The sequence below is a fragment of the Rhinoraja longicauda genome, chromosome 8 (assembly GCF_053455715.1).
Source record: "Rhinoraja longicauda isolate Sanriku21f chromosome 8, sRhiLon1.1, whole genome shotgun sequence".
In the NCBI taxonomy this organism is placed as follows: domain Eukaryota; kingdom Metazoa; phylum Chordata; class Chondrichthyes; order Rajiformes; family Arhynchobatidae; genus Rhinoraja; species Rhinoraja longicauda.
Window position 1 is genome coordinate 57,436,798 of NC_135960.1, and position 17,750 is coordinate 57,454,547.

Below are 17,750 nucleotides of genomic sequence, written 5' to 3' on the forward strand. Positions count from 1 at the left end.
AAAACACAGTACTCAAAAAGCCCCAATTCAATCTGTTTTTCCAGGACAAATCCAACTTGACAAACTTGCCATTTCTTTTTGTAATGCCAACAGTGGCGGCGCCTAATGGCAGCGGCTGACTAGCAGTCTGTCCGTCTTTTTTTTGTTGAGTGTCGGTGTTGGGATGATTTTTATATATATTTTTTTGGTTGTGTATGTGTGGGAGGGGGTGGTGGTGTGTGGGGGGTGGGTGGGTGTGGGGAACTTTTCTCTTCCTCACGGCGCGGGGTGCGGCTCGGCTGCGGGGCCTAACATCCCCCGGTGCGGCTCGGCCGCTGGACTTTACATCCCGGTGCGGCTCGGCCGCTGGGCTTAACAGTGCCCGGTGCGGCTTGGCTGCGGGGCTTAACACCGCCCGGTGCAACTCGGCTGCGGGACTTAACACCGCCCGGTGCAGCTCGGCTGCGGGACTTTACATCGCCCGGTGCAGCTCGGCTGCGGGGCTTAACACCGCCCGGTGCAACTCGGCTGCGGGACTTTACATCGCCCGGTGCAGCTCGGCTGCGGGGCTTAACACCGCCCGGTGCAGCTCGGCTGCGGGACTTAACACCGCCCGGTGCAGCTCGGCTGCGGGACTTTTCACCGCTGGTGCGGCTCGGCTGCGGGACTTTTCACCGCTGGTGCGGCTCAGCTGCGGGACTTAGCTGCGCAAGGCTTGGTCACGGGCCTTTCATCGCCCGGTTCGGCCGCGAGACGTTTCAGCGCCCGGTGCGGGGACTGTGCGGGTCGGTCGGGGACGAGCTGTCTGTCCGTGGGCGTGGGGAAGAGAGGGGAAGTTTTGTTGCCTCCATCACAGTGAGGGGGTGTTTGGAGTCACTGTGATGGACGTTTGTGTTGGGGTTATGTGTCTTGTGTTCTTTTTTTTTCTATGACTGCTATGTAGTTTCGTTCGGTACTTCGGTACCGAACGACAAATAAAGCTCTGTTATGTTATACCTGTTAAATCCCAAGGTCCTGAGGATTGATCATGTTCATGGTGAAGTGCTTTGATAAGTTGATTATGACATATTCTGCCCTAAAAAGGACCTATAGAATTTAGTGGTACAGTACGGAAACAGGCCCTTCAGCCCACCAAGTCTGCGCCGACCAGCGATCACGCCCCATACACTAAAACTATCCTACATGCAAGGGACAGATTACAATTTTACTGAAGCCAATTAACCTATAAACCTGTACGTCTGTGGATGTGGGAGGAAACAATAGACAATAGGTGCAGGAGTAGGCCATTCAGCCCTTCGAGCCAGCACCACTATTCAATGTGATCATGGTTGATCATTCCCAATCAGTACCCCGATCCTGCCTTCTCCCCATACCCCCTGACTCCGCTATCCTTAAGAGCTCTATCTAGTTCTCTCTTGAATGTTTTCAGAGAATTGGCCTCCACCGCCTTCTGAGGCAGAGAATTCCACAGATTTACAACTCTCTGACTGAAAAAGTTTTTCCTCATCTCCGTTCTAAATGGCCTACCCCTTATTCTTAAACTGTGGCCCCTGGTTCTGGACTCCAACATTGGGAACATGTTTCCTGCCTCTAACGTGTCCAACCCCTTAATAATCATATGTTTCAATAAGATCCCCTCTCATCCTTCTAAATTCCACTGTATACAAGCCTAGTCGATCCAGTCTTTCAACATACGACAGTCATGCCATTCCGGGAATTAACCTAGTAAACCTACGCCCCACGCCCACAATAGCAAGAATACCCTTCCTCAAATTTGGAGACCAAAACTGCACACAGTACTCCAGGTGCGGTCTCACCAGGGCCCTGTACAACTGCAGAAGGACCTCTTTGCTCCTATACTCAACTCCTCTTGTTATGAAGGCCAAAATTCCATTGGCTTTCTTCACTGCCTGCTGTACCTGCATGCTTCCTTTCAGTGACTGATGCACTAGGACACCCAGATCTTGTTGTACGTCCCCTTTCCTAACTTGACACCATTTAGATAATAATCTGCCTTCCTATTCTTATCACCAAAGTGGATAACCTCACTTATCCACATTAAATTGCATCTGCCATGCATCCGCCCACTCACACAACCTGTCCAAGTCACCCTGCAACCTCATAGCATCTTCCTCACAGTTCACACTGCCACCCAGCTTTGTGTCATCTGCAAATTTGCTAATGTTGCTTTTAATCCCTCCATCCAAGTCATTAATGTATATTATAAATAGCTGCGGACCCAGCACCGAGCCTTGCGGTACCCCAGGGGAAAACGTACAAACTCCGAACAGATAGCACACGTAGTTAGGATCGAATCAAGATCTCTGGCACTGTGCCACACCTGTACCAACATGGACCCACTAAAATTCAGGACGGCGGTGGAGCGTCTAAACTACGTGCAGCACACTGATGCAATCACAAAAAGCTATTAACGCCTCTACTTCCTTAGAAGATTGAGGAGGTTCGGCCTGTCATTGAATATACTGTCACCAGGTGTATGCGAAGAGACCATACTGACTCTTTGCATCATGAGCTAGTTCAGAAACTCAAAAGCCCAGGATGGTCAAGAAGCTGGGAGGATGTTTCCCAGAGCTGAGAATCTCAAGACTGCAGGGCACAGTTTCAGAGGTAGGCCATTAATTCTGTGGAGAAATAATTTCTTCACTCATTGGGCTGTAAATCCTGTAACCTGGAGGACTGTGAATGTTCACTGTGTTCATTCAAAACACAGATTGATAGACATTAACAGAATCAAATAATTGAGGATTTTGCTCAAAAATGTTGCTGAGGTAGAAGTAAACTATAATCTTAATGGGAGAAAACAGGCTCTGAAGGGTCTCAACCCGAAACGTCACCCATTCCTTCTCTCCAGAGATGCTGCCTGTCCCGCTGAGTTACTCCAGCATTTTGCGTCTATCTCAGAAGGTCGGATGGCTTATTTCTTGCATTATGTGGGGCTGCTAATGAGATTTTCCACAACTTCGTTTGACTTCAACATATCATCCCCCCCACTCCATTCTCAGACTATATTGATAAGTATTTCATTTAACATTTAAATTTCCAGCAAGTTGAAGAATTCTGACCTGCTTTACTTTCTCAAACAGATGGGAAATCAGGAGCCATGAGCTCTGCAGGATTAGAAAGGATTTCCCTGCGTAAAGTTACTTAGACTGTTGCAGTTTCTTTCCTATCCATCACATCAGGAAATTTAATGAATCTTTTCAAAAGTTTAAACCATTTAACATAGAACTTGACAGCAAAAGCATGTTTTTAAAGGCAAAATTGAAAACCATGTACAAGTACAGATTGAACAGAGGTCTTAAGCTGACCTTGGTCTGTTTTGAGTTAGCTGATAACCTGTCTCAAACAGTGTCTGTCTCCACAAATGTTCACTGTGGAATGTCGCTATACACTTGAGTTCAGTTCTAAAGTCAGTTGGGACAAGATTAAAGTTCTGGCACTCATCAAAATTGTTTTATGCTCATCACCATAATATTATGTCAAATAATCTCTGAATATCACCAATAACTCAAAAGTGAATTTCATCAATTCCCTTAAAGCCTTGGATGGAAGTACAAAAGGTGAAACTATGAAAAGTATTCTGATCTTTTAGACTCAAGAGATAAAAGTATAATGCCTTTCCCTTGGGATCTTATCAGCACTTTTGAAACTTACAACAAACCACCTTTTCAAAGCTGCCAAGTTCAGTTTGGAAAAATACAAATGGAAAAGAAATGGTGGTTGTCACCACTATAAAAAAAAACTGGAGATCAAATACAACTCATGAAATTTATAAAATCTGAAATAATTCAGGTCTGAACACTGCTGAAGAGCTAATTGACTGGAGTATAAGGTCAAATGTTTCCCACCAACGCAAAGTCACTGGGATCTTGCCTAACAGGATAAAAGTATTGGTGCATGACAGAGAAACTACGTAGCAAACTATTATTCTCCCTTTACAGAGGATAGAGTGAGATGGGGTTAGGCAAGGTTCTCATTTCCTTCATCCAGCTCCGTGGGGAAAAAAACAATTCTGCATTTAAGTCCCGACAATGTGCAAAGTTAAAATTAACAAATTATTATTCATAGAACATGCAATGGAATTATAGTTCTGCAACTGCGAGGCCGTGTCACAGACTGGAACATCATTACATTACCAATTCCAGAAACTGGATAGACAAACATACTCTATACCCACATGTTAATCTTTTGAAGAGCGCTGCCATCTGGTCTGGTTTGTCAAAGCTGGTCCTCATTTGTGTAAGCACGTCAACATTCTCCACTACTAGTTTCTAAAAAATAAACCAACATTCAATATTAGACAGTCAGATAACCAAAGTCAAACAGATATTTCAATCTGGCAAAGGAAATTAGCTTTATAAGATCCAGATGGTTCCAGTCTTCAGTTCCCAAAGAGTTTAAGTGTTTGGAGATAATGTGTGGCTTGACTTCTGAAAACAAAACACTCCCATGTTATTCTTACAGTTTTCCACTTTTTCCTCTTTCAGTTCACAGGGAAGCAGTGAGATTGAACAGGTCATTGTCTTCTATTTTCTTCCTTTCTCACCTAAAATCATCATCCTATGATGGAATTAATAACTGCTCTGAACACTTCCCAGTGCGAAGCTGAGATGCAGACGATACATTTGAATAGGTGAACATTGAGTTATATAAAAATAAAGCTTTATAAAGATAAAACCATAATTTAGTCTCAGAATACTGCATTACCAGTGATATCTGCAGTGCCTTGGCAAAAATAGTTTTTTTTTTGTCCAATATCTCTCTCACATTCTTGAGCAAAAGCAGTTACATTCTTCATTATCCAAGTGCCAGCTGGCTATTTCTAAGCTGAGAAAGCAAGTACCATTAGGTTAAAAAAAAAGCAAGTGCTGGAGGAACTCTGGGTCAGGCAGCATCTGTGGAGAATATGGAAGGCAGCATTGATGTGTAGTTCTGCAGATGTCATTATCTTAGTTGAAACAATATTATTTTAGTTCAAGTCCAAGTGGACAAATTTCCTGAAGTTGAGAGAAAGAAAATATGGAAGAGCGGTCACATGGTTATAATTATGAATTTGCAAGCAGTTTTCCTCCACACAAGTTCAAGAGTACAAAGGCTAATTCAAGCAATCTAATACAGGAGCTTCAATAAAGCTCAGTGCCACTTCTCAAAGTGAACTCTGCGGCAAACAAATCCAAAGTACATGGATTTTATATCTGTACTACTTTTAGAAATAAGTTTTAAAAAGTAAAATTTTTATACAAACAAAATTGTTCCAAGACTCAGTCATGCAACAATAGAAATGACAATGTGATTTAAAATAATATTTCATCGTTTATTTTTGGTGATTAAAAAAATAAAGAATATTTGCTTTTCAGAAAATGAATTCCTTTGCAACGATCTGTTGGCCACCGGGCCATCTAATAAACCCAAGTTACAATTTTCCAGAAGAACATTAGACCTGCAATTTTATCACATTTTGCACAACACTCAAGTTCTTTGGCAGAAAGCACTAAATTAATAGCTTTTCACTGTAGAATGTAGAGACACTGAAATTTTAAAAAAATCAGGAAGGAATTGACTGCCTTTAGATGATTTAATCTAAGTCACACATTCCTCCCTTGCAACCCCCTTCTCCGCATAGAAAAATTACTTTCACGTTAAGGTAAAAGGTTAAATGGCCTTTTGGATATCAACTGCCAATATTGTTTTCACACAATAATGAACTCCCTCAAGTTAACTGCAAATGACAAATAATTTGATTTCACCAAGAGAAGAATGTCCCCTGCTGCCTGTGGGAGATCTTTTTTTTGTTGCTTATTTAAAGCAGTTTCATCTGCAGGTTATTTTCAAATAAGCTCATATTTCTGTATATTCTCATTTTATAAATACAGGATGTAGTAATTTGCAAACCTTGCTGGTACGACTGTAATACAAGAAAAATAAATGCACCAATTCAATTAATAAACTAATAACCACAAAGCTTCCAGTCAGATTTGTTTGCTGAAATTATGCAGTGTTTTGAATTAGACATTAATTTATAAGTTTTCCTCAATTTGAAAATGCAATAACATTGATCATAATTTCAGAAATATGATGCACGGTGCTTTGTATTTAGGTTTGTTATTAGTAAGGGCAATTCCAATGTTATATTTGCAAATTCCAAGGTAATACAGCTGATATCATGTTGGTCTACAAAATTCACTTCTTTCTCCATCCGAACTAGGATAAGTTCAGCTGACTCCAATCTATCCTCAATTATTGTGATTGAATTTAAATAAGTCCTTGACATGAATTAACATACTGGTACCCCACTTAGCACTCAGGAAACATCCTGAGGAATCAATGCAAATAGTGCTAAAAAGAAGTAATTACAGCAACCCTGCAGTCATGTGCTGTCTTACCAGGAACATGGTGCAAATCCAGCAATTAATTTCTGAATGGAAACGCTACTTGTGATGGCTGGCTTGGGCATGCTAGGACAAGCCACGTGGCCGGTCCGTGTCAGGATGCAGGGCTCAGGATGGTATCGTAGTGGGCACAGATAATGCCAAAAAAATGAAGACTGGCAGCAGCTCCTCCATATTTTGAGAGTCTGCTTGGACCCCACAAATGTGGCCAGTCCGTCGCCAAAGCCCACATGCACCCTGCAAGCTCGATACAGCCCTTATCCCCACATCGCAATGCTGAGAGTCTGCATTGCTCAGCCAACACTGCCACTCACAGGCAGCCTCACCACACCAACCTAGTGATATATCAATTTATCATAGAGCCAAAAGGTCTTGCTCATGTTCATAAAAACCATAGCCAAATCACCTTCTCTCTTCACTCCTAAAATCAAATTACTCATTGTACCTAGGGATTTCAGCAAAATCTTTGACAAGGATTTAGAAAGACATTATAAAACTGCCTTTTGACTAATTAAAAAAAAACACTAATGTAAAATTAAATTAAGACAACAGTAACCTGTACCCATGTCCATACTTTTGAGTTTTACAGGGTTATCCCACTTACAAATTAAAACTGAGTGGCCTTCACAGTATCAGGTAATATCATATCATCATATCATATCATATCATATATATACAGCCGGAAACAGGCCTTTTCGGCCCTCCAAGTCCGTGCCGCCCAGCGATCCTATACCCACTAGGGACAATTTTTACATTTACCCAGCCAATTAACCTACATACCTGTACGTCTTTGGAGTGTGGGAGGAAACCGAAGATCTCGGAGAAAACCCACGCAGGTCACGGGGAGAACGTACAAACTCCTTACAGTGCAGCACCCGTAGTCAGGATCGAACCTGAGTCTCCGGCGCTGCATTCGCTGTAAAGCAGCAACTCTACCGCTGCGCTACCGTGCCGCCCTCATCCAAATAGAACAAATTTTGGCGGATTTTGTGCATTGAATTTTCTAAATCCTAAATTAAGTCTCAGCGGACCAATGGCAATAACTTTTTTAAGACAATCTAATGAAGCCTTTCCTCACAGCTTATTAGTATCATATATCATATATATACAGCTTGAGAGAAGTTCATCGTCCACTTATTGAGGGCAGGAACTGAACTTTTATCCACTTATTTATTGCTAATTGAGATCCTATTTAACAACAACGATCTATCCTATTTAACAATAAAAATGGGTCAGGCCACATTTGCCAGTGCCACGTCAACTCTCTTGATAGGGCTATCCTATTTTAATTCTATCAAATTCTTGATTATCAGATTTTGCCATTTGCATCTCATGAATCTCTTTAGCACCAGAAGAAGCATTCTTCCAACATTCCTGTTTTAGAAACTTTCAGAATCTCCTCTACTTTTTCACACTTTATTAACACACTTCCTTTCATTGTTAATCATTAATTTAGCAATGACTTCAATACATCATCCTTTATTCCATGGATCTCTTACTAAACCAAAATACTGGCTTAATTTAGAAGTTAAACATATAATACTCCTACTGCCCTCAAGCAACTACACGAGATGCACCCCTCTGACCATCACATTGGACAAAGATGCATCTGCAGCACCATTACCGATACCAACCGTTACCGATATCAACAACCAATTCAGAACCATCTCTACTCTCAATTGTGCCACTCAACCTTATATCCACTATCAATCTCACCCTGCCAACCAATGAACAAAACAGTAGGGCTCTAAAAATATGCTTATTTTTAGATTCAAGCTCCTGTTCAACCAGCAAATTGATATTCTTTCAACCTTGTTTGACTGCTAATACAATCACCTGCTTGACCGCTCCTTCTGACCACTTTAAGGTCCTTTTTCCCTCTTCTCCCGCCATTACCTCTTTGCACTTTCCACTGTCTCTCCATCAGTACATAATAAACTAATACCAATTTCTGCAGCACAGTTAACATGACATACAGATGGGTGATTTTGTCTTTCAAGTGGCCCCAGCCAAAAGCCAGTAGCAAAACCCTTATCACAACAGGCAAACAAACATTTCATTTTCACCATTGTCAATACTGTACTTTTGTACCATGGAAACTGCAGGATCACCCAAAGCCACTTTACACTTAGCTACATCCAGAACATTGGAACTTTACAATTCTGCCCACACATGTAACCCAGACATGGTTTCGCTATGGAGAAATCTTTCCAACAAAGAACTGCAGATACTGTTTTACAGAAAAGGACTCAAAGTGCTGGAGTAACTTAGCAGGTCAAGCAGCATCCATGGAGAACATGGGTAGGTGACATTTTGGGTCAGGTCCCTTCAGAGTTATAAAGTTTAGTTCCACATATTTATCTGTAATCAGAATATCACAAAATGCTGGAGTAACTCAGCAGGTCAGGCAGCATCTAGGAGAGAGGGAATGGGTGACGTTTCGGGTCGAGACCCTTCTTCAGACTGATGTCAGGGGGACGGGACAAAGAAAGGAAATAGGTGGAGACAGGAAGACAGTGGGAGAACTGGGAAGGGGGAGGGGAATAGAGGGACAGAGAATCAGAATGGTGCTCAGTGCCAAGACCAACATACACCAACATTCTGTTCTGCAGCCACTTCAAATGATACTGGTTAATTCACTCCAGCCTGGGAAATGGTTTTGTTGGCCTGCAGATCAGACAATGACTCACTTAATGTTAAGATATATAACTGCTGACTCAAACAAGGAAGAAATCTTAAAGTATGAAAGATTTTACTGCATAGTAATACAAATTAAAAAATGATTAATATCGCTAAGCTGTATGTTTTGGGAAATAATTAAAAGAATCTTTGGGCACGGTGGCGTAGCGGTAGAGCTACTGCCTTACAGCGCCAGAGACCCGGGTTTGATCCTGACTGTGGGTGCGTCTGTACGGAGTTCATGCCTTCTCCCTGTGACCTGCGTGGGTTTTCTCTGAGATCTTCAGTTTCCTCCCACACTCCTAAGACATACAGGTTTGTACGCTAATTGGCTTGGTGTAAATGTAAAAATTGTTGCTAGTGTGTAGGGTGATGTTAATGTGCGGGGATTGCTTGTTGGTGTGGACTTGGTGGGCCGAAGGGCCCGTTTCCGAGCTGTATCTCTAAAACTAAAAAACAAAATCTCATGGCTGTCATCTATCCCTCCACCCCAAAGGTGGGCCTAAAACATTACCGATCTATGTTTTCCAGGGACGCTGCCTGACCTGCTGAGTTACTCCAGCACTTTGTGCCCAGATGGATTTCTACCCCAGTCTGGTTGTTTTCATGGTCCCCTCCAAATTCCAGTTTATTACTTGTATTTGAATCCTACAGATGCCATGATGAGAATTGAATTTATAGCTCCCAGATTGCTTGTCAAGGTATCTGGATTACAACTGGTCTGATGATTTAAGCACTGCATCATCACCATACTAAGGTAAATGGATAGATAATGGCAACTATATACCCTCATTGCAAAAGGAAACACCTATCACTAAACTAAAAAAATACACGGAGGTGAGGTGAAGCAATGACTGTCCCTACCAATGCCAAAATCCAAGTAGCCGGTGCCTCCCATCTTTATTTACCCTAAATTAATGGTGGATTCGAAGTAGTCAAATATTAATACTTTCTTCGTGCATACTTTCCTTAAAAAGTAAACATTGAAATGCAAAACATATTACTCTATAAAATGCAAGTATTCATACCCTGTCTTTAACCTCTCAAACTTGGGATTAGACAAGAAGGGATTTGATTCAAAGGAATCAATGGACTAGGAAGCACTTAAGATATGAGGAGTGCTTTATAAATACAAGCTTTTAACTTTTGTTTTGATGAGGTTCATATCAACACATTTCCAAATTTTAATAATGACTTATTTTCAGGATTCATGTCCATTCCTTCGAGGAAATAAATTTAAAACTAGTTTATGTCCCCCTTTTTCAAATTTCTAAACCTGTCACCGCAAACATTGCAATACTGCGTACTCCGGCTTTCCTGACAACACATCTAATGAGATACTGGATATGGCTGTAACTCAATGCACAACTAGTTCATTTCTCTCATTAATCTTCTTGTAACGACATCAGACAAAACTACTGATTTTCAATTTTTATAGATAAACAAAGATCGTGAAAAACAATAAAGAATTTAATTTGTCCCATCAATTTTATTCAGTGGCATTGGTCATAGGACTTTATCTGGGTCTGGTTTTCATTTGTTTTTGGGGCTGTGCCAATTTTATAGAAACGGTTCATTAGCTTTGTTTTGTATTTCGTTATGTATACATTAGAAGCATCTCTTTTTTTCCTCAATGCTGACCAAAAACAAAGCAATTGGTTCACTCGCTGATGCAGTATAAAGTCGTTTTAACGGACCCCTTTATATCAGACTTTGATTGTAGCGGACGAACCTGCCGATAAGACCGCCGACTCGCACTGTCTCCCTGTCCGCTTACAGCCTCTACCCCTGGCTCGCAACGTGCACCAGCAAGCTCTTCTTAACCCATTGTACTGTCCAGTTGACGTGGCTTACTACGGTTCAAATTGTAGCCCCTGGGGACAACAGTTTCTTCTGGCTCGGTCACTGTGGGGCTGCCTCCTCTCACATGGTGCTTCTACCTGTCAGTCGGTGATTTGTCCGCTTCCCGCTCCACTGCCACAGCCTCCTCTTTCTCCCGTAACCCTGTCCACTCGGCCTCTTCACCCCTCCCCCTCCCTCCTTTGCCACTGCCTCCTCCTCCCCCAAAGTCACCCACATATTCCACCTTGGAAGCGGCAGCAGATAAGAGGGGAGCCCCAAGGTGACCGAGTGCATCTTGTCAGTGGCAGCAGCTTGAAGAAAGTGCTGCCGGCCAGGGCCTACAACTGGAGCCGCACCAATAGCCCTCCCACCTGACCCTGTTCACTGGCGCAGACCAGTGCCATCGGCACCTAGTTTACGGTGAAACAACACAAAGTGCTGGAGTAATTCAGCAGACTGAATCAATCTGAAGAAAAGTCCTGACGTCAGCTATTCAAGTTCTCCACTGATGCTGCCTGACCCACTGAATTACTTCAGCACTTCGTGTCCTTTTGTGTATTAACAAACATCTGCAGTTCTTTGTTTAAACTACATACAATAATACTTTACTATGTTATAGTGGACAATCAGCAGCAACATACCCCCCACCCCCCCCCTCTCTCTCTCTCTCCCTCACCGCTCTCTCTCTCCCCCTCGCCGCTCTCTCTCCCTCCTTCGCCGCTCACTCTCTCTCTCCCTCCCCCTCATCTCTCTCTCTCCTTCGCCGCTCTCTCTCTCCCTCCCCCTCGTCTCTCTCTCTCGCCCTCCTCCCCTTGTCTCTCTCTCTCCGCTCTCTCCCTCTCCACTCTCTCTCCCTCTCCACTCTCTCTCCCTCTCCACTCCCTCTCCACTCTCACTCCCTCTCCACTCTCTCTCCCTCTCCACTCTCTCTCCCTCCACTCTCTCTTTCTCTCACCACTCTCCCTCTCTCTCTCGCCGCTCTCTCTCTCCTGGGACAGGCCATGCGGTGACACGGGGGAGAAGGGGCCGGCGCTGGGGAAGGTGGGAGTTGTGGACACCGGGAAGTGCCAGGGCTGCTGCCACAGACACCGCCACCATGTACCTGAGACCCAGGTGAATGCGTGGATAGAGGCTGGTGGGAAGTCGCCGCACTGTGAATGGGGCCGCAGCCAACGATCCAAAATCTGAGCTGTTCTCCAGGGTGGGGGCTCTGGGTTTGGGTTAAGGTTAGGTGGGATGTGAAGATGTGCTGGTAGTTATGCGGGAATAGGGAAGAGAAGGGAGAAGGTGGTGGTAAAGGAAGGGGAGGGGGAGCAGATGAGGGAAGGGAGGGTTTTTAGGGATGAGGAAGGGAAAAAGGTGTCGAGGGAGGGGGTGGGGGAGTAGGTGGTAAAGAAAGGATGTAGGGAGGGAGAGGGTGAGGAAGGGAGCAGATGGGAGCAGGAATGGTGTTTAGGGATGAGGGAAGGGAGGGGATTTATGGACGAGGTAAGGAAAGAGAGAGGATGAAGTAAGGGAGGGGAATGGGAGAGTAGTTGGAAGGAAGGAAGTGGGGATGAGAGAAGGGATAGGCTGAGGAAAGGGAGAGGGCAGGTGAGGGAGAAGGTGAGGGTAGAGAAGGACATGAGAGGTGAGGGGAGAGGATGTGAGGGGAAGGAAGGAAGACATAAGGAGAAGGATGGGGAGCGGGGCCTTCAGGTGAGATGATGGACAGACCATCTTTCACCATGCCAGGTAGCTGCTGTTTGGCTGTTCACCACCCAGCCAGCCCAATGTGGGCAAAACATAAACACTGTAGGAAGACTATAAGACAGGGGAACAGAATTAGGCCATTTAGCCCATCAAGTCTACTTTGCCATTCAACCATGGCTGATCTATTTTCTCTTTCAACCACTTTCTATTGTCTTCTTTCTCTCTGTAACCCAATCAAGACCTATCAATCTCTGCCTCAAAAATACCCAATGTCTTGGCCTCCACTGCCGTCTGTAACAATGAATTCCACAGATTCACCACCCATTCCTCCTCATCTCCATTTTGAATGTATGACCATTTAATTCTGATGCTGTGACCTCTGGTCCGAGACTCTCCTATTACTGGAAACATTATTTCCACATCCACTCCATCTAGGGTCTAGATACCAATCATAAGAGTAATGCTTGCGAGGCAATCTTCTTCATAAGAAACAAAATTCGTAAAGTGAAACACTTTGTAGTTATAGCAGAGACTGAGACACATGAGAGCAGGTTGAAAAAAACAAAGGCAACGAAAGCTGTGGGAGCAGGCGCGCGTGCGTTTGCGCGTGCACAACTGATCCGGCCTGCCTGAAGTCGCATTTTTGCCCATTCCGGCCCGTGACCTAAAATGAGTTTGACACCCCTGCTGTAGATCATTTAACCAGCTTGAAAATCAGACCTCTTAAACACCCACTGTAATCGCACCAAGTATGATCAACTAATCGTTACAAAATACCTTAACAGCTCATGTGTTGAAAGGATAACAGTGCACTATTCCAACAAATTTTATGTTTACATCATTATCTGTGCCTATTTTAAACCTTTCTATCCTGCAGCTACCTGTTATTATATCAAAATTACACAGTATAAAAATAAACCCACAGTTGTTTCTCATTAAGATCACAATCTCATGAAACTATTCTGACAAAATAAGCTTTTAATATCCTGGCTCGGAGGTTACCAAATGGCAGAATATGACGAGCTAGATTATTCAATTAAATATTCAAAAGGCTGGAATGATATTCTCATAGCTCAATGCTGATTCATTGAGGAAGAACAAATGTTTCTTGTAATCTGATGTTGACAGTATATTTTACTTGTTATCAACTGTCTGTTGTGTTTCTTAAGCATGGAACAATGTTTAAATATGGTCTTACAATTCTTTTGTTTGTGCAAGTCAAAATGAGTTCGATATCATGAGGATTTCACCTTGACCTATTATCATGGACTTGTTGACCGAGGTAAAGTTCTGAAAACAGACGTTAGTCTGTCCTTTTCATAAAGAATGATTGATTGAAGTGAGAAATGATAAGTAAACTAGAATTAAATTTTTAGCATAGCATTTGTGTGGAAACAGCTCAAATTTCATGTAGAAACTGTACAGTAGTCAACCATAATAGCAATGATCCAGATCTAGCCATTGGGATAGTGAACTATTTAAACCGTGTCATATTAAGTGACTGAGGCACTGTCCAGAATTAGATACGGTCACATTCTTGGTACAAGATGATATTAATATTTAGATAAACAATCCTCCAAAAGATAGACACAAAATGCTGGAGTAACTCAGTGGGACAGGCAGCATCTCTGGAGAGAAGGAATGGGTGACGTTTCGGCTCACGGCCCTTCTTCAGACCTCCAAAATCGTCTTAAAAGGGCCATTTCCAACAACGTGAGCTCTTTCACCCATTTCTAAATGGTAAACGTTACCCGAAAAGCACAATTACAACTTGTGACAACTGGATAAAAAATGTTTTTGATTGATTGAAAAATACAGCATGGACCACTCGAGGGGTATAGTAGTCAACCATAATAGCAATGATCCAGATCTAGCCATTGGGATAGTGAACTATTTAAACCAAGTATCATATTAAGTGACTGAGGCACTGTCTACTGTACTGGTTGACTACTGTACCCACTCGAGTGGGCCACCCCTCGGCCCACCGAGTCCATGTCAACTATCAATCACCTGTGGATACTTGTTCTACGTTATCCCACTTTCGCAACAAACAGCAATTTACAGAGGCCAATTCACCTATAAGCCTGCAAGTCTTTGGGATATAGGTGGAAATCAAAGCACCTGGAGGAAACCCATAGTCACGGGGAGAACGTGCAAACGCCACACAGGCAGCACCTGAGGTCAGGATCGCACCTGGGTCTCTGGCACTGAGGAGCAGCAGCTCTACCAGCTGTGCCACCGTGCTGCCACTGGAATGAAAGTGCAACATTACAATATATTAATCAAACATCTACATTGCTGCGTTAAGAAAGTGAACACGACGTCAATGGATGCCCAGTGGTCGCTGCAGACTTGGTGGGCCGAAGGGCCTGCTTTAACGCTGCTTCTCTCTATGACTACAAATGAAACAACATAAAAGGCACCAAGTACAAAAGGTGTAGACATAATTCGATCTCCATTTTGAAGATATACATTGCTTGCATTTATGAATATTTTACACAAGCACCACAACATGGGGTTTTGTACACAAAGATCAGAGCACTGGAATGTTATTTGAGATGAGCTCCAACTTTCAAAACAGTACGTGCATACTGTCAGTTCTTACTCTGATGCAGCCACAGGAATTTAAATAGATAAACCATGTGTTTTTATCATCTATAAAAAAATGATATTCCATTTTAATTCAAACATCTGTATTGATATTGAATGTTTAACTAAATTACAATTAAACTGAACAGAAAAGCTTTTTTGATTTACAAGTTCTTTCTAAATGCAATGTGTTCCCAGGATGTGACATTTTCATAAATCAATGAATACCTGCAGTAAAATAACCTTACTTCTTACCTTGTAGTAAATGGCAAAGCAGTTGAAATAGCTGGGCTTAAGGAAACACCTGAACGAACATTCTCAGCAATGTCTTGATACCAAGTTAATTGGTCTAATGCTAGAACCAACTCTTAATCCAGTCAGGACTCCAATTACAGGAGAATTCTCCAGCCCAGCCCCCAAACTCCACTGACTTCAATTTTAGTAAGACGCTTGGGGCCACATACATCTAGAGCCGTTATGTCATGTAGTTGGTATCAATTCACCTCTGGATTTAATTTATTACCAAATTTGAACCTGAAAATCAATTCAACTTTGTTGATCACATTCAATATGGGTGATTCTCTCCAAGCTTCCAGGAATATCAATATCACTTGATATTTAGCAAATGACCAGACAAGAAATTTGTCCATTATTAAGTTTCCAGAATTTAACATTTAAAGTTAGTACTAATGTCAGATTAAGATTCATACAAAATTCATATTCAGCACCTGTACTAATCTTACAAACACAATGCTAAGTTTCCATAGCACTAACGTTCAAGCTTCTTGGTTGCAAATATATATAAATGGTTTATCTTATCATCTTTAGTTTGAACATGAAAAATCAGGACGCTGACCCTGATGCAATGAAACAACAAACTCACCTTGAGTTCGGCCACTTGTGAGGAAATATGCCACATTAGGCTTTCACTGAGAAACTTCATTCCATATGGACCAAGGAGTTCGGAAAGAGCTCTCATTTCTGTGGGAAAATACACAAGCTATGTTAGGTCAAACACCATTAGAAACACCACGTCAAAATAACAACCATTTGTCAAAACCTGGTTGAAATAATGAAGCTTGTACGTACAGTTGAACAGTGTGTCTAAAATCCAGTAAATATTTATACTTCTGGAAAATGGAAATAAAATAAATGACAAAAAAACAGATTTTAATGCAGAACGGGAATTAGTTTTGCAGGAAAAAGAACAGAAAATCAATGATTTGCTCTCACCTAGTATCACGCAGGATATCAATGATGGTGAAAGAAGGGAGCACAAAGAAGGGACAGAAGAGTTATGTTTGCGATGAGGGTATAAAAAGGACAGAAAATATAAGGTTAGACATTGAAGTACCAAGACCGACGTGGGGCAGCAAGGGCAATTGAGGAAGTTGTACACAGTTTACAAGTAATAGGAGTAGGAAATGGAATTCCAAGGCACAAAATCGTTTCCAAAAATGCACAGGAGAGAAATTAGCTGAAGCTTAAGGATTCAAGGTTACAACGGGAATATGACTTGGCAGACAAGTAGCAACAAAAGAAAAGGCAGAAGGGATAATCTAGAGTTCAATAGCATCTCAAGCAGCTTAAGATATTTGGATAGATACATGGATAGGAAAGGTTTAGAGGGATATGGGCCAAATGTGGGCAATGGGACTAACTTAGATGGGGCACATTGACTAGCATAAACGAGTTGGGCCAAAGTGCTCGTTTACGTGCTGGATGACTCTAACCGTCTGAGAAAGGGCAGAGAGATGTTTGGTTGGAGCATAAGCAGCTGGGGCAAATTTCTCCATAGAATTAAAAGGCAATAGACAATGAGTACATTGATGGCGCAAAGAGCAAGTTTAGACAAAACAAACCACTTCGTACTCCAATGCAGGAATAAATGACGTTCACTTCAAAAATGTGCACACAAGTAATATTTAATTCTTAGCCATTTTTGAAAACAAGCTTATCACACTGAATCAAAATTCAATTGAGGGAAGCCTTAATTCGACTTAATTTAAAATATACAATTTGTCTGGCAAACCAAATTCAGATGTAGGTTTAAGGAACTGAACTTTTAAAATTTTCGTTTTGCAGATTAGCCAAAAAGTGTTTTCATGGGGGTTTTTTTGCTTATAAAATTATCATTGCATACTGAAGAGTTATTACCACTTAAATTTATGACTCAGTTGAGACGCAAGTGTGCATGTAAAGGTTTTGCTCCTGTGGATGATCATTAGACACGAGCCAGTCCTTTTGGCAACAAGTCAGAGATGGTGTGAAAGAAAGTTTGGTCACCATGCTATTTTTTATGAATGTTATTTACCATAAGTATAAACATGGTCTTGATTATGTCTTTAGCAACTATGTGCTGTTACATTCATCATGGGTAATTTAAATGCAGCGGGATAATAGACACTTTAAAAAAAACAGCCACCCGCATTGCCAGAAATCACTCAGGATTTTTTTGGAACAAAGTGTTTACGAACAGATCTTTTCCACGCAGTTGAACAGTTTACTTATGAAAAGGAGTGTATGTCTCATCCAAAAGACATGATTCTTGTATTATAA

General features: G+C 42.1%; 1 protein-coding gene across 9 annotated transcripts in view; it reads right to left on the reverse strand.

Moving 5' to 3' along the window:
* The window catches only part of nckap1 (NCK-associated protein 1), a 145,495-nt gene that overhangs the window by 27,645 nt on the left and 100,100 nt on the right, over nucleotides 1–17,750 (reverse strand). For all 9 annotated transcript variants that reach the window (XM_078404061.1, XM_078404060.1, XM_078404059.1 and 6 more), the window contains 2 exons: nucleotides 16,075–16,172; nucleotides 4,178–4,271 (listed from right to left, as the gene is read on the reverse strand). In XM_078404061.1, the coding sequence (XP_078260187.1) occupies nucleotides 4,178–4,271; nucleotides 16,075–16,172 (192 nt within the window). The remainder of the gene's footprint in view (nucleotides 1–4,177; nucleotides 4,272–16,074; nucleotides 16,173–17,750) is intronic.